Raw genomic sequence first — 18,458 nt, forward strand, 5'->3', positions numbered from 1 at the left:
TGTATATTTTTGAGATTAATCCTTTGTCTGTTTCTTCATTTGCTATTATTTTCTCCCAATCTGAGGGCTGTCTACTGCCTGAGCAAGTTTTATCTTTTTGTTTATGAGGAGGGGAGAGTACGCTATTAACATTTCTCCACTTGAGAATCTATGACCCTTTTCACCTTGGAGTCCGGGGAGATGCATTTACTGTGATGCCTGTTGTTTTGTGAACTGTCAACGTGGTGCATATTCAGAGTACCATTTTAGGGTATTTGGTTTTGTGTGGTTTTTTTCCTAAAATTGTTCCTGAGACAGCTGTGGTATATATGAGAGAGCATCACAATGGGCATCAGAAAATTTCAGTTTAAATCCTAATTTTATTTATTATGAGCCTTGTGACACTGGATGGTTGTCCTCTTTACCCAGAATCTCCCTTTCCCTCATTTGAAAAACACAAATTTACCATCTCTACCTTCCAGTGTTTGTTTTGTTGGTGTAGTCCTGGGATTTCCAGGTAAAAGTCATGTTGATTTACTTAGACAACTATTTTATATGTCTTTAGTCATTCAGGATGCTTGAATTATGTTATTGTTAACCATGAATTTCCAGAATGGAGATCTGGTTGAAATCAAGTGTTTATTTGGGATTTGTCAGGACTGTTGTTCAGAAGACACATATCCAGGAAGTACTTAAGCTGTGTTCTTCCACACTACAAAATGAGGAAGTTTATAAGGGCAAAAATTACAAATTGTGTCAAAAATTAGGATTGAATATTTTGTAGTAATTGTTAATGGAAAGTAACCTTTAATAATTGTACAAAAAAATTAAAAATTTTAAAAAGTAAGGATCTTTAGAATAGAAAATCATCCTGGATTACCTGGTATGCCCAGTGGAATTGTAAGAGTCCATGAAGGAGGCGGTCAAGGGGATCAAAGAGCTATGAAGATGCTGTGCTGCTGACCTTGGCGATGCAGGAGGTGGTATGAGCTAAGGAATGCAGGTGGCCTCTAGAAACTGGAAAAGACAAGGAAATGGATTCTCCTGAGAGCCTCCAGGAGGAATGCAGCCCTGTCAACACCTTAATTTTCAGATTTGTGACCTCTAGAATTGTAGGATAATAAATTAGTGTTGTCTTAAGCCAAGGAAAAAGAAAAGAATTAGGATTGGAGATGGAAAGATGTAAAGATGCTTGTTAAGCAAAGGTTGGTTGTGTCTGAAGTGATTAAATAGTTGTGAAGCAGGCAGTTTGAAACTATAAACTTGTATTTAATAGCTACCAGTATATATCATTTTGCAAATGGCTGGTGGACTACTTGAGTTTGACACAGTTCAGAATTGAAGTAGTCAGTGATGCAGGAACGTGTCTGAAATCACATCCACAATGACTGCCCACAGTTACTCCATTTTGATTTTCTTAAATATGTCATGATAACTATCTTATGAATAGGTAACAGTAATGGTGGGTTTCTGTGGTGGCTCCATGGTAAAGAATCCACCTGCCAATGTAGGGGAGGCAGGTTCGATCCTCGGATCAGGAAGATCCCCTGGAAAAGGAAATGGCAACCCACTTCAGCATTCTTACCTGGGAAATCCCATGGACAGAGAAGCCTGGCAGGCTACAGTACATGGGGGCACAAAGAGTTGGACACAACTTAGTGACTAAACAGCCACAAGTGCAATGTTAGTACAATGCATTCAAATACTTCGAAGTCTTTCACTTTCAAGGACAAAATACCTAGCATTAGATAGAGCATTCTTTTCAAATAAAGAGGGTATGTATTACAGTGATTGTCCTCAAAGTGATACATTCACAGCTGGTCATTGATTTAAATCCAGAATTTCAAACCCTTTTTGTCATTAGATCTTTTATTTCTCTAGTTCTCAATCTTGGCTGCATAATGGAAACACTTTGTAAAATTATAACTGGAACACCATCTACTGTGATTAAACCAGAATCTCCAGAGTGGTCACTGGACACAGAGAAAACAAGAGTAAAGGACAGTTTATTTTGATTTTTATCAATGGGGTAAAGTCTACTCAGAATAGAGTGCAAAGTGGATATAACTGATTGGCCTGCTTATATGGGAGAGGCCAAGGGTGAATTACCAGGGATTATTATGAAATCTTTAGACTTCATGCTGACAGCCATCTGAGTGAGAAGAGACGGCGTCAATGGATCTGGCTGTGGCCCTGGTGCTCTGCCTCTGCTCTCTGCTTCTCCTCTCACTCTGGAAACAGAGCTCTGGGAGAGGGAAGCTCCCGCCGGGCCCCACTCCTCTCCCGATTCTTGGAAACATCCTACAGTTAGATGTTAAGAACATCAGCAAATCCTTAAATAATGTAAGTAGACTTTATGCTCCTCCAATGTCCTGAAAACAGTGAGTAAATTAAGCCAAACTAAAACAATTATATATATATACATAAACTTTGATATTTCCCATTTTGGTTTTTTTTTTTTTTAGCTCTGTCATTGCCATAAGAGAAACAAAATAATGTGTTTTGTGAGTAGAAGAGCATTGCTCTTTGAATGGAGCAATCAAAATAATAAGGTGTCAAAAGCTAGAGTATTGCTTCCCTTCTTTATATCACAGCCATTTGCTGTGATTTGGGGCTGAAGGTAAATTGGTAATGAAGTGTTTGGCAATAAAAAAATCTCCTTGCAGAAGACGTGTACTATATAAGCTGTGTATTTTGTTCAGATGGTCAATTCTATGAAAACAGAACTTTTCTGAAGAAGCACATTGGGCTTGGTATGAAGGAAATAGCTCTGTGTTCAAGACCAGCATGAGTGAGTGAAAGAAAGAAGTCGTCAGTCAGGGTCCAACTGGCGGCAGCAGCATTCATTTGGATTCTGCAGGAAGCTGCCGTCTGTATCCTGTGAATGCTGCAGGATGGAAGATGATGTTCTTCCATGAGATGCTGCATGTCCTGGCAATGCCTCTATGATGTGTCCTCTCTTTCTGTGTTAGTGACACCAGCGGATCTCAAACAAGGCTGGGCGTTAGAACCATTTGATCTTATTTTTTAAAATATAGAATTGTGTATATTCAGCAATTTGCAATGGCCTATAATGGAACAGAATTTGAAAAAGTAACATGTTTTATATTTATGTATTATATATATTATACATATGTATGTATATACATACATGTATGTATGTATACATATATATAAAACTGAATCATATATACACATGTGATACACATTGTACAATATGTATATATACAAACATATATACATACATATATGTGTATATATACATACATATATATGTATATAAAACTGAATCAGTTTGCTGTAATCTTGAAACTAGTACTGTAGTTTTGTAACAGTACTATAAGTCAACTATCCTTCAAACAATAATCATAGCATTCATCACAGGACTGGAGAATGAGACTTCTCATGGGAAGAACTCTACATGTAACTCTGAAGCAGTCAGCTGGGTGTTGGTTTAAAGGTGGGCTTTGAGGAATCATATATCATTCAAGGATCAGAAGTTGAACAAGGAGAGATTCAAATTTCAATCCTCTATATATAGTAACTCTGGGACACTGGCATGAAATGGAATTCCTTGACCATGGTTTCCTTATTTATAAGTGGAGCAAATAAACTTGCTGAAGGTGTTGATATGAGGATTAGTTGTGATTGTGTACCAATTACTTTGGTCATTGCCTGGCATTGCAGTTCATCCATTAGTGGAAGCTATAACAATCACCATCATGTTTAGGTATTGAATTCAGGAATATTTAGGCTGTATGTGGCAGAAGAAACACATAACTGTAGGATGATAACACGTTCTGCATCAGGCATAATGTATTATCAAATATTGACTTCTTTTGCTATTACATGCATCTCCATTCCCAGCTCTCAAAAGTCTACGGCCCTGTGTTCACTCTGTATTTTGGCATGAAGCCCATGGTGGTCTTGCATGGGTATGAAGCAATGAAGGAAGCTCTGATTGATCTAGGAGAGGAGTTTTCTGGAAGAGGCCGCCTCCCAGTGAATGAAAAAGTTAGAAAAGGACATGGTAGGTGTCCATGTGCGCATGCTCTACATTCAAAATGGGGATGAGGAGGATGAAAAAGAGGGATTTGAAGAGCCCTCCAGCAGAGCTGGATCCACCAGAAGGGCTGCCAACTGTAAGCTCACTCCTCCTTGCCTCGGGCCTCCCTCCTGTTAATAGTTTCTGTTCTCCTGGTAGGAATCCTTTTCAGCAATGGCAAGAGATGGAAGGAGACCCGGCGCTTCTCCCTCATGACCCTGCGGAATTTGGGGATGGGGAAGAGGAGCATTGAGGACCGAGTTCAAGAGGAAGCGCGTTGCCTTGTGGAGGAGTTGAGAAAAACCAATGGTGGGTGAGTCTATGCTCTAGAACTCTGACCTTAAGGAACTGCTTCTCCAGTGACGCCCTTGGAAACATTTCCGGAGTGGCCACATTGTTCCTATGGACCATGATTGCCAGCCCTTCCTTCGAATTGGGAGGCTGTGAAGAAGAGGGAGCCGAGGGAGCTTTTGCGTAGCCATGCTGATCGTTTGGTGTACACCCATGGTTGTGCACACAGTGTGGATTTAAATATCACTTATCATACTTTCTCTGAACCTTGTTTTCACATCAGAAATACCAACGAATATTTCTGAATCATTTCCTGAAAAAGTGAGAAAAGAATATTTTTCTCATGGCGTAAATATGGATGGTCTATTTCAGAGCATTTCAGCAGGGAATAGTTGTTAACTGGACAGGGTGGGAATGACCTCCTCATACCCTTATGGAGCGTGAAACTAGTATCATGTACATCCACTTAATTAAACTATATTTATGTGTTCATCCTCACAGATTTGTCTGAGAGTACTTCCAGGGGCCAAACCTACAATTCTGGCCAATAGTAATGCCATATGATTTTAATCGTTTAGGGATATCTTATTGCAGTTCTCATCAATTATGATTTTTCTAAAAATCAACACGATTTTAAAATAGCAGCACTCATTATTTTCTGTTGCATAATACTCACTGTATTGATTTATATATCTTGAATAAATATTTGCTATGTCGTAAGTTACAAAATGTTTTATTTAACTAGATTTCAACATTTCAACACCTGCTTACCCTGTCTTCTCTAAGCCAAATTTGGCTCTCTTTTCAATTTTCAAACTTTGCCCCACTGTTATTGGACTTTGTAACAAATGTATGGTAATTATTTACCTTGCAGTACCAGGTGTAATCACCTATAAAGTGTTTGTTGCAATGACTCTAATTTTCAGCTTATATTACAAATTCCACTATTTATTTTTTTGATATTTATTTATTTATTTGGCTGCACTGGGTCTTAGATACGGTATTTGGGATCTAGTTCCCTGACCAAGAATTGAACCCAGGCCCCCTGCATTGGGAACATGGAGTCTTAGCCACTGGACCAACTTGGAAGTCCCAAATTCTGCTGTTTTAAATATTTTGGGATTATACTCCATAGTGTAGACACCAACTGAATATAGTAACCCACTTTATATTACTTTATGTCTTATGAACATCTGTTTATTACTTTTAGTCATAATTCAGAATATTTAATGACTGTATAATAAATATTTTCCTGCATGGTTTTGCTTTTTTTTTTTTTTTTCATGAATAATCCACCACTGTTGATCATTCAGGTTGTTTCCAAGTTATTACTACTATGCTCAAAGGATCAAACATATATTATCTTTTTGTACTTGTCAAAGTATGTCCATTTAATAAATTTCTAGAAGTAAATTTGGTGAGTCGAAATTGATGTGCACTTAATCTGCCTGCGATGCAGGAGACCTGGGTTCAGTCCCTGGACTGGGAAGATCTCTTGGAGAAGGGTAAGGATACCCAGTCCAGTATTCTGGCCTAAAGAATTCCATGGGCTGTATAGCCCATGGGGTCACAAAGAGTTGGACATGGCTGAGTGACTTTCACTTCACTATAATTTAAGGTCCTTTACCAAATTGCCCATCAGAAATATACTTATCTCTGTCCAGTGTTTGGAGCTTCCTTCTCAATAGGCCTTTCAATCATTCTCAATTTGACTAGCAGTTTAAAATTGCAGTTCTTGGATTACTGAGGAAAAGTATGTATTCACTTGTCAAATGAATTTTCAATCTTCGTTTATGGTGACTTTTGCTGTGTAGTAACTTCTATTATTATGTTTTATGTAAACAAATATATCTGTTCTTTCCCTTATGATGTTTGTTCAAAGCTTTTTTCTTAATCTAGACCCTCCCTACACCAAGATGATGAAAATAGTCTCTTAAATGTTTCCTAAATTTTTATGGTTCTATACTTTAAATTTACACCTTTAGTTAAACTAGAGCATGTGAGTGTGTGTTTGTAATATGGAGGGAGGGTATAACTTGTTTGAATAGCTTTTTACTAGTTTTCAATTAGAATTTTATCATTTATGAAGTTATTGCCAGATTTCTTTTATGTTTGTTCATGTATGTGTTTATTCTTGTTCCTTCCTACAATAAACAGAGCTTATTTGTTCTTTTTTTTTTTCCTAACTGATGGGAAGATCCACTGAACTATAGTTGTAAAGTTGTCCTATTTTCTTGTTTTTCAAATAAATTAATTGAGTCACACCCTTACAGTGGAATCGTGATTGCAGATAATTATAATAATTAATCTGGAAGAAAACTTACATCTTTACTGATTGAGTTTCTCTATCTAGGAGCAACCCACACCTAATTGCTCATGTGTTCTTTTCTTTTGTGATTGAACTTTTCTTTCTTTTGGTTCTTTATACCTAGTTTTTTAGTTCTTTGGTTGACAGCAATAAAACTACTCTAATAAACCAAAAAATAAAAATAAAATAAAATTCTTTATCCTGTATTAAGTGAAACAAAAGTCAGCAAATCAGATTTAACCTGTGACTCACATATAGACAAAGAAATACCCACCCCCAAATTACCTGTTTTCCAAATTACCTCTGCCAGTCTAGCTAAAGTAAATGTTTTTTTTTCAGACTTAGGACCCTGGAACCTGGCACAGAAGCCCAAAATACATGTTTCTTTTATCTATGTCCTACCAATTCTTCCAAAATCTTTCAAAAATTTATAGTAAAAAAAAAAAAAAAACCCACCTAACATGAAATCTTACCATCTTAGCAAATTGTTCAGTGAATACTTGCTTACAGCACTGAGTTTGTTAACTATAATCATATTGTCATACAGCAGGTCTCTAGAACTTTTCATCTCACATGCCTGATACTCTGTACTCTTTGAACTATGACTCTCTGTTACCATACCAAAAGGAGTTCACTTCTCAGTGAGTGTTTAATAAGAGACAACTCCAGGAGTAATTGCCATCTCACATGCCTGATACTCTGTACTCTTTGAACTATGACTCTCTGTTACCATACCAAAAGGAGTTCACTTCTCAGTGAGTGTTTAATCAGAGACAACTCCAAGAGTAATTAATTGCCATACAAATTGAAGTGTTTATTTGCATCTAGTAAAGGGAATCATTTTTCTGGCTTCCTGAACAAGGAAAGCTTTGTCTTTTTATCAGGGCAGGGGATGAATATTAGCAGGAAAGTTTTGTCATTACATATAAAGGTGGTCATAATTTCACAGACGCCCAGTGTGGAAACATGCTTCTTCATACATCTTGTGTTATGTTAATGGGCCTTAATCTCTGACTGCAGAGGAGATGTTCGCATTCACATGAAGCAAAGGTAGCTTTTGGACAGTTTTTGGTTTGTGTGCTCAGTCTCCAGTCTTGTGGTTGGGCCCAACCTGGTTTGAACTGGCTTTTGAGAAAAATCTCTTCCTGGAACCTTCTATACCTTAAAAAAACAACACAACACCAACAAAGAAACCAGCATTTGTTGATACTCTTACATGAGCTCCCTAGGGACACAATGAGGTTTCTAGATCTCATTCTTTGCATGAGTTACTCAAGGGTAGAGGCCTACTGGAGTCATCTTCATTTCCTCTTCCCCCAGACTCTGGCAACTAGCATTCTGTTTTCTGTTTCTATGAGTTTGACTACTATATATATGTATATATATATATATATATATATATATATATATATATATACACACACATGTATACATATATACATACATATATAAGTGGAATCATGCAACATTTGTTCTTCTGTAATCAGTTATTTTCACTTAGTACAGTGTGTTCACTTTTCATTCATGTTGTAGCATATGATACAATCTTTCATTTTTATGGCTGAATAAAATTCCAGTGTATCTATTTATCATATTGTCTCCCTTTTAAATAGCTTTATCTTGAAGTTCTAAGCAACATTGTACATTATCTAGTACAGATTTTCCATGACTTGAAAAAATTCAGAAAAATTCTTTATATGAATATAATTCATTCATATAACTGATACCCTGAGATTGCAGCTGATTGTTCTCTGGCTTTCTCCTCTTTTTTCTTTATATTTATTTAGTTTTGGCTGCACTGAATTTTAGTTGTGGCATCCTGGATCTTGATTGCAGTATGTGGGTTTCTCTCTAGTTGTGGCCTGTGGACTCTGTAGTTTGCAGCACGTGGGCTCCCTGGTTGAGATTCACAGGCTTAGTTGCCTTGTGGTATGTGGAATCTTAGTTCTCTAATAGATCCCACGTCCCCTGCATTGGAAGGTAAATTCTTAACCACCGGACCACCACTGGAAAGTCCCCAGTGTTTAATTTTCTACAGAATTTTCAGATGGATGATAATCAGCATTGACAATGTGAGTAATTAAATTATATGAAAATTCCATCTTTTAAAATTTTTAAAATTATTTTTTAATCAATTTCCTTCATTGAAGTGTAGTTGATTTACAATGTTGTGTTAATTTCTGCTGTAAAGCAAAGTGGTTTAGTTATACATATATATATATACATATATATGTATATATATATACATTCTGTTTAAAATATTTTTTCCATTATGGTTTACCATAGGATAACAAATATAGTTCTCCATGCTGTACAGTAGGACCTTGTTGTTTACCCACTTTATACATAACTCTTAACATCTTCTAACCCCAACTTTCCACTCCACTCCACCCCTCCATCAAACCCCTCCCCACTGGCAACCACCAGTTTGTTTTCTATGTCTGTGATTCTATTTTTGTACCCACGATTTTTAAATTGCATTTTCATTTTGCTTCATGGCTTTGCTCTTAAATTCTAATTTAAAGGCAAAGAATGATAGGATTAGAAAGCAGTGGGAGCATTGCATGGCCCATTGAACTTGTACTCCAAAACCCCAGGTTTGAGTCCCAGTGTTGCCCCTATCTTACCATGTGACTCTGGCTGAATCTCTCCTGCTTCCAGGACCTTGTCCTCTTATTCTTTAAAATGGGCATAGTAATACCTAACAACAATAGTGTGAAATATATTCAGTGAGTTTAACTGAAGGGGCTTTGAAAATGCTGAGGTACCACACAAATACTACAAAATATAATTACTCAAGACCATGTCAAGTACAACCACTTCTTACAACTAATTGAAAGTTGCCCTTTTCCTTTTTTTTTTTTTCATTTATTTTTATTAGTTGGAGGCTAATTACTTCACAACATTGCAGTGGTACATATACACCATGGAATATTACTCAGCTATTAAAAAGAATTCATTTGAATCAGTTCTAATGAGATGGATGAAACTGGAGCCCATTATACAGAGTGAAGTAAGCCAGAAAGATAAAGAACATTACAGCATACTAACACATATATATGGAATTTAGAAAGATGGTAATGATAACCCTATATGCAAAACAGAAAAAGAGACACAGATGTACAGAACAGACTTTTGAACTCTGTGGAAGAAGGCGAGGGTGGGATGTTTCGAGAGAATAGCCCTTTTCCTTTTTTGAGCTTCCATAGTCCTTTTCCCAACAATTGCTTGTATTCAGATTTAGTGTTTGTATTGCATGGTGTGCCCCCTGCTGTTCTCTGCCAGTTCTGCATCTTGCCAGTCCAGGGGGATTGTAAACCACCCAAGGGATGCACTTATAGTCTCTCCTATTTCTCTTGAAAATAGTAGTTTTAAATATTTTCTTCTTTATCCCTTGGACAAAGGAACACTGAGTGAAGAGAGCGCAAGTATTGTCAGTGGATATGATTTTAATATTTTTTAAAAAACGTTATTTAACTAGCTATTCAGATCAAGATGAAAGTGATGTGTTAATTTTATGCATGTTGAATATTGTGCTGTTAAGGGAATTTGTAGCAGAAATACTGACAAACTTTCTAACATAACCTTTACCTGTTGCCTCAAAGGCAAAATGTTTTTCACATGTATGCTTTAATGATGTGTTTAAATTGTTATTCTTTAGGGTTGCCCTGTGATCCCACTTTCATCCTGGGCTGTGCTCCCTGCAATGTGATCTGCTCCATTATTTTCCAGAACCGTTTTGAGTATAAAGATCAGTTTTTTCTAGATATGATGAAAATGTTTAATGAAAACGCCAGAATTCTAAGCTCTCCATGGCTGCAGGTGAGGCTAAGTTCCTTTCTTCTCGAGGAATCATTTCTGCCCTCTTCTGTGTGAGGTCCAGATCTCTCTTTGCACAAAGCTGTGAGGTGAATGTATGAAGAGCACAGTCCTGCCCAGAGCTTAGCATCGTGGAGTGCTCATCTGGGGTAGATGGCTGAGCCCTTTAAGAGCAGACAGGAAAATACATGCCCAGAATAATACAGAACTGCAATTCAGTCCTGTTGACTCCTTTCAGTGGTTTTTCCATAAACTACTTCGGTGACTTCTCCAAAGCATGCCCACAGCAGTAGAAGGACCTCCAGACCCTTCTGGAAAGGATTCCATTGCCCACAAGGCTAGTCATTCAGTCTCCACTTAGTTACTACTTCAGTGTATTAATTGGCAGAAATATCTGCTTTGGGGAAGGAAGAGAAGATCTCCTTTAAGGTGGAGAGTGCTGCCAGTGGACGTTGACTAGGATAGGAGAGTTTGATACTTCAGTTGGCATCCTGACTGACAAAATAATTGCTTTGGGGATGACAAAATGATTGTTTCCTTGGTGTAGGAACCATAAACAAACCTCACAGGTGTACCCTGTGCTAAACTGACATGTTCTGCCCTCTGCCTAAAAGAAAATGGTGTGACCTCATAAAGGTCACTTAATTGCTCTGGTTCCCAGTTACTTTATCCATAAAATGTTGAGTTGTGTTTCATGGTGTCTTGTGAACCTTCTAGGTTCTAAAACACTGATTTTATGTTTGAGGCTACTAAACAGAAATAGAAACACCAGGAATCAGCTCTGTTTATATCAAGTTATCCAAATTCTCTTAACCTCTATTGTCATCTATAAAATGTAAATCCATCCCTTATTTCATGATTGTAGGGAAAACTTGTTGTAAAAAAATAATAAGATAATTGATATAAGGATAATTTTATACTATAAACATGATGTGTGAATATAGGAAATGATTATCATCTGTCATCCCTGGGTTGAATTTTCTTCCTCAAGTACATCTATCAACATAGATACTGTGTATTGTGAAATAAATATTTCCTTCAATACAGAGACCATGTTATATTACTATTTTAACATGGCTGCTCACCAAGGATGGGCATATAGTATATAAATTTTCATAAAGTGTTCTCTATTTAATAAACTATTGTTTTCTTTTGTAGGTCTGCAATACTTTCCCTGTTCTCATTGATTATTTCCCAGGGAGCCATAACAAATTCCTTAAAAACTGTGCTAATTTAAAGAGTTATATTTTTGAGAAAACAAGAGAACACCAAACATCCCTGGACATTAACAATCCTCGGGATTTTATTGATTGTTTCCTAATCAAGATGGAGCAGGTAAAATGTTAATGACAACTCAATAACTTGATTGCTTATGCAGTTTGGGGGTTCATTGAATTTATTGGAGATAGTTCAGTGGTTTGACATTCTATGCTGACAAGTATTTGAATTGTGCATAAATCTATAGTAAGAATCTATTGTGGAAGATATAACATTTAACTGTTTAATCAGTTGAATTTATTGATTCTACTCTTCACATACTAATAATATACCTATGGAAAGACAGAATGACAGGCAGGTGAAATGGAAACATTTAGAAACAAGTTAGAAAATACAAATATCGTGGTATGATATGATGATGGACATGATCGTTGCACACACTGTATGAGGAAATGGAAAAGAATGGCTTAATCTAGCTGAACTTTTTGCATGTCAGGTGGTTGGAAATAAATCTGAATATATTAGCACTGAAGGGCAAGGTAGGGAATTTCAGATGGGTGAATGCTGTATATATAATGCCATATATATTGGCCCGTGATGGGAAAGAGTAGGTGGGTGGAAGAGAAGCCTTAATTTTGTGTGAAGTAAAATGAATTGGCAGAGATATGGAGTTGGAGTTACATGTCTTTGTGAGCATGAATTGTGCATCATGTGTTGAAGACTATTTTCCCCACATGAATCATCTCAGCGTCTTTGTCAAAAATCAACTGACCCAAAATATGAGGGTTTATTTGTGTAATTTGACATCTTTTCCAATAATCTGAATATCAGCCCTTACACTTTCATCTGATCATTTTAATTACTGATTGTTTTCTTTATTTTTTCTTTTTTAAATCAGAGACATCTCTTTGCCAGCATAGGTCCATATAGTTAAAGCTATGATTTTTCCAGTAGTCATGTATGGATATGAGAGTTGGACCATAAAAAAGGCTGAGTGCCAAAGAATTGATGCTTTCAAATTGTGGTGCTCGAGAACTTGAGAGTCCCTTAGATTGTAAGGATAGCAAATCAGTCAATCCTAAAGAAAATCAACCCTGAATAATCATTGGAAGGACTGATGCTGAGGCTGAAACTCCAATATTTTGGCCACCTAATATGAAGCACTGACTCATTGGAAAAGACCCTGGTGCTGGGAAGGATTGAAGGCAAAAGGAGAAGGGGATGGCACAAGATGAGATGGGTACATAGCATCACCGACTTAATAGACATTAATTTGAGGAAACTTTGGGAGGTAGTGGAGGACAGAGGAGCCTTGCCTGCTACAGTCCATGGGGTCGCAAAGAGTTGGACACAAGTTAGCAACTGAAAAACAATAGTTAGTTTCGAAGTTGAGAAGTGTGAGTCCTTTAATTTTTTCATTTTTAAGATTGCTTTGGCTTTTGTGTGTCTCTTGAATTTCCAGATGCATTTTGGGATAAACTTACCAATTTATGCAAAGAAATCAGTGGTGATTTTGATATGGATTGCAGGAAATATGTAGATCAACTTTTGAAGTAATGCCATTTTTAAATTGAGGTGAAATTTGCATCCATATAATTAACCATTTTAAATTGTACACTTTATTGATACTTAGTGCATTCACATTATTGTGTTACAATTAACTCATTCATTAAAATATTTTTTCATCACTTTACAGAAGCATATCATATCCATTAAATCATCACTGTCCATTCCCTCCACCCCATCATATGTCAACCTGTAGTCTATGTTTTGAGTCTATGAATTTTCTTGTTATGGATATAGTGTATAACAGAACTCACAGTATTGCCACTTTTGTCTCTAACTTCTTTCACCTAGTATGTTTTGGAGGTTTATCTAACTTATAGTATGTATCAGTACTTTGTTTTTCTCTTTTATGGCTGCATAATTTTTTATTTTATGTACATATGATAATTTTTATTCATTCATGTATTGTTGTTTCTTCATGGAGTGGAAGTGATGAGATGTGGTAATTTTATGTCTAATATTTTGAGGAACAGCCAAACTTTTTCACAGTGACTGCAGTATTTATATTCCCACTGGCAATTAAAGGTCTCTGTTTTCTGACATAATTGCCAGTACTTAATTTACAATTTCTTGTCACTATTAAAACTTGCCTAGTTAATATGAATGGTTTCTCATTGTAGCTTTAATTTACATTTCCCTAATGAATGATGAGGTCCCATCACCTCAAGGGAAATAGATTGGGAGACAGTGGAAACAGTGTCAGACTTTATTTTTGGGGGGCTCCAAAATCACTGCAGATGGTGACTGCAGCCATGAAATTAAAAAACGCTTACTCTTTGGAAGGAAAGTTATGACCAACTTAGATAGCATATTAAAAAGCAGAGCCATTACTTTGCCAACAAAGGTCCATCTGGTCAAGGCTATGGTTTTTCCAGTGGTCATGTATGGATGTGAGAGTTGGACTGTGAAGAAAGCTGAATGCCAAAAAATGGATGCTTTTGAACTATGTATGGCGTTGGAGAAGACTCTTGAGAGTCCCTTGGACTGCAAGGAGATCCAACCAGTCCATCCTAAAGGAGATCAGTCCTGGGTGTTCATTGGAAGGACTGATGCTGAAGCTGAAACTCCAATACTTTGGCCACCTCATTTGAGGAGTTGACTCATTGGAAAAGACCTTGATGCTGGGAGGGATGGGGGCAGGAGGAGAAGGGGATGGCAGAGGATGAGATGGCTGGATGGCATCACCGACTCGATGGGCATGGGTTTGGGTAGACTCCAGGAGTTGGTGATGGACAGGGAGGCCTGGCGTGCTGCGATTCATGGGGTCGCAAAGAGTCAGACATGACTGAGCGACTGAACTGAACTGAACTGAATGAATGATGATGTTGAACATATTTTTGTAGGATGTTTATGGGTTGTTATCTAGATCATGAAGATCTTTTTTGTTTAGTTCTATGTATTCTTGCCACCTCTTCTTAATATCTTCTGCTTCTGTTAGGTCCCTACCATTTCTGTCCTTTTTTGAGCCCATCTTTGCATGAAATGTTCCCTTGGTATCTCTAATTTTCTTGACGAGAACACTAGCCTTTCCCATTCTATTGTTTTCCTCTATTTCTTTGCATTGATCGCTGAGGAAGGCTTTCTTATATCTCCATGCTATTCTTTGGAATTCTGCATTCAAATGGGTATTTCTTTCTTTTTCTCCTTTGCTTTTCACTTCTCTTCCTTTCACCTCTATTTGTAAGGCCTCCTCAGACAGCCATTTGCTTTTTTGCATTTCTTTTTCTTGGGGATGGTCTTGATCCCTGTCTCCTATACAATGTCACGAATCTCCATCCATAGTTCATCAGGCACTCTATCAGTTCTAGTCCCTTAAATCTATTTCTCACTTCCACTGTATAATCATAAGGGATTTTATTTAGGTCATACCTGAATAGTCAAGTGGTTTTCCCCACTTTCTTCAATTTAAGTCTGAATTTGGCAATAAGGAGTTCATGATCTGAGTCTTGTTTTTGGAATTCCAAAACTAGCCACTGGTGATGGAATTCCAGTTGAGCTATTTCATATCCTAAAAGATGATGCTGTGAAAGTGCTGCACTCAATATGTTAGCAAATTTGAAAACTCAGCAATGACCACCGGACTGGAAAAGGTCAGTTTTCACTCCAATCCCAAGGAAAGGCAATGCCAAAGAATGTTAAACTACCACACAATTGAACTCATCTCATACTCTAGTAATGCTCAAAATTCTCCAAGCCAGGCATCAGCAATACATGAACCGTGAACTTCCAGCTGTCCAAGTTGGAACTAGAAAAGGCAGAGGAACCTGAGATCAAATTGCCAACATTCGGTGGATCATCAAAAAAAAGCAAGAGAGTTCCAGAAAAACTTCTGTTTCTGCTTTATTGACTATGCTAAAGCTTTTGACTGTGTGGATCACAATAAACTGTGGAAAATTCTGAAAGAAATGGAAATACCAGATCACCTGACCTGCCTCTTGAGAAATCTGTATGCATGTCAGGAAGCAATAGTTAGAACTGGACATGGAACAACAGACTGGTTCCAAATCAGGAAGGGAGTATGTCAAGGCTGTATATTGTCACCCTGCTTATTTAACTTACATGCAGAGTACATCATGAGAAATGCTGGGCTGGAGGAATCACAACCTGGAATCAAGATTGCTGGGGGAAATATCAATAACCTCAGATATGCAGATGACACCACCCTTATGGCAGAAAGTGAAGAAAACTAAACAGCTTCTTGATGAAAGTGAAAGAGGAGAGTGAAAAAGTTGGCTTAAAGCTCAACATTCAGAAAACTAAGATCATGGCATCCGGTCCCATCACTTCATGGCAAATAGATGGGGAAACAGTGGCTGACTTTTATATTTTTTGTCTCCAAAATCACTGTAGATGGTGATTGCAGCAATGAAATTAAAAAACACTTACTCTTTGGAAGGAAAGTTATGACCAACCTAGACAGCATATTAAAAAGCATATTACTTTGTCCACAAAGGTCCATCTAGTCAATGCTATGGGTTTTCCAGTAGTCATGTATGGATATGAGAGTTGGACTATAAAGAAAGCTGAGTGCAGAAGAATTGATGCTTTTGAACTGTGGTGTTGGACAAGACTCTTGAGAGTCCCTTGGACTACAAGGAGATCCAACCAGTCCATCCTAATGGAGATCAATCTTGGGTGTTCATTGGAAGGACTGATGTTGAAGCTGAAACTCCAATACGTTGGCCACCTGATGCAAAGAGCTGACTCATTTGAAAAGACCCTGATGTTGGGAAAGATTGACAGCAGGAGGAGAAGGGAATGACAGAGGATGAGAGGGTTAGATGGCATCACCGACTCAATGGACATGAGTTTGGATGAACTCCAGGAGTTGGTGATGGACAGGGAGGCCTGGCGTGCTGCGGCTCATGGGGTCGCAAAGACTTGGGCACAACTGAGCAACTGAACTGAACTGAACTGTGGGTTGTTACCCATTTTTATAGCTCCTTTGGAAAAATATTATTCAAGTTCTTTGCCATTTTAAAATTGTGTTGCTTGTCTTTATCTTTGAGCTGTAAAATTTGATATTTTGTGCATTATGCCCTTACATATATATAAAATGCCAGTATTTTTTTTCAGTTTTTTTTTCTCAATTTATAGTTGTCATTTCAGATCTTCGATTATGTCTTTTGATACACAAATATTTTTACTTTGATACACAACATTTTTTACTTGATGAGTCCAGCATATGTATCAGACAAATACATATATAAGACAAATATATACACATATATTTGTAACTTTGGTGTCAGATCTAAGGATCTATTGCCAAATTTGTGTCTGTGAAGATTTACCACTGTTTCTTCTAAGAGTATTATATGTTTAGCTCTTACATTAAAGTTTTCATCTATTCTGAGTTACTTTTTGTGTATGAAGTGAGGCTGACTTAACTTCACTCCTTTCCTTGAACTTACCTAGTTGTTTCAGCACCATTTCACAGGTAGTAACAAAATAATTTTGATTCTTCCCTTCCATTCCTTGTATCAGGCTATCATTCTTCCCACTTTTATATAAGCATATATATTTGTATGACATATTCATAAGCATTATCCAATTAAATTCATTATTATTTTGAACAAACTTTTAGCTTTGAGATCAATTAAGAACAAAGAAAATACCTTTTTTTAACCTTCACTTATTCTTTGTAGCTCTTCATTTATATAGATATGTTTCTCACCTATGTGATTTTCCTTCTCTCTGAAAAATTCTTTTAACAGTTCTTGCAAGGTGGTTCTACTGGCAACAAATCCTCTCAATTTCTGATTTTCAGGCTTTTTTCCCCCCAAGAAAGTCTTCATTTCTCTTTCCCTAATGAAGTATCATTTTGCAGGGTTCACAGTCCTGGTTGGTGATTTCTTTCTCTTGATGCTTTAAATATTTCGCTCCACTGTCCTTTTGCTTCTGAGGTATGTAAGGAGAAGTTGGAATGATTCTTCTTATTGTTATTTAATAAGTAAGATGCTCTTTCCCTCTATTTTTCAGAATTTTAAAATATTTATTTATTTAGGTAATATGAAAATATATGCCTCGGTGCAGGAGCTTTTGGATTATGTTTTGCATTTTTGATATATATTTTGTTTATGTTCCTTAAATTTTCTTAATTGGTGGTTTAGTATGTGATATTAATTTGGGGGAAATTCTCAGTCATTATTGTTTCAAACATTTCTTTCTGTTCCTTTTTCTCTTTTTTCTCCATCTCCAGCCACGAATATGTTACACATTTTGAACTTGTCTCATAGTCCTTGGATATGCTTGTTTTCTCTTTTTTAAAAGTCTCTGGTCTATTTGCATTGGTAGTTTCTGTCGAGATTTCCTCAAGATAGAGATTCTTTCTTCAGCTGTGTCCCATGTACTGAGAAGCCCATCAAAGGCATTCTTTATTTCTGTTACAGTGTGTTGATCTCTAGCATTTCTTTTTTATTCTTTTTTAGGATTTCTATGTCTCTCCTTACATTTCCAATCTGATCTTGCATGGTTTCTACTTTATCTTTTAAATCCATGAGCAGAGGAATATAATTTTATGTCCTAGTCTGATAATTCCACATCCCTGTCATGTCTGGTTTTGAGGCTTGCTCTGTCAAATTCTGGTTTTTGCCTTTTGGTATGCCTTGTAATTTCTTGTTGAATGGTGAACATGCTGTGCTTGGTGAAAGGAACTGTTACAAACAGTCATTTAGTAATGTGATGGTGACATGTGGGAGGAGGACATTCTATAGTCCTGTGAATCGGTCTCAT

At 37.0% G+C, this 18,458-nt stretch overlaps 1 protein-coding gene across 1 annotated transcript in view; it reads left to right on the plus strand.

Moving 5' to 3' along the window:
- Nucleotides 1-2,099: 2,099 nt before the first annotated feature.
- The window catches only part of LOC122709490 (cytochrome P450 2C19-like), a 35,804-nt gene continuing 19,445 nt past the window's right edge, over nt 2,100-18,458 (plus strand). The window contains exons 1-5 of the mRNA XM_043926913.1: nt 2,100-2,322; nt 3,847-4,009; nt 4,184-4,333; nt 10,285-10,445; nt 11,601-11,777. Of these exons, the coding sequence (XP_043782848.1) occupies nt 2,155-2,322; nt 3,847-4,009; nt 4,184-4,333; nt 10,285-10,445; nt 11,601-11,777 (819 nt within the window). The 5' untranslated portion in view covers nt 2,100-2,154. The remainder of the gene's footprint in view (nt 2,323-3,846; nt 4,010-4,183; nt 4,334-10,284; nt 10,446-11,600; nt 11,778-18,458) is intronic.

Source organism: Cervus elaphus, chromosome 15, assembly GCF_910594005.1.
Source record: "Cervus elaphus chromosome 15, mCerEla1.1, whole genome shotgun sequence".
NCBI lineage: Eukaryota > Metazoa > Chordata > Mammalia > Artiodactyla > Cervidae > Cervus > Cervus elaphus.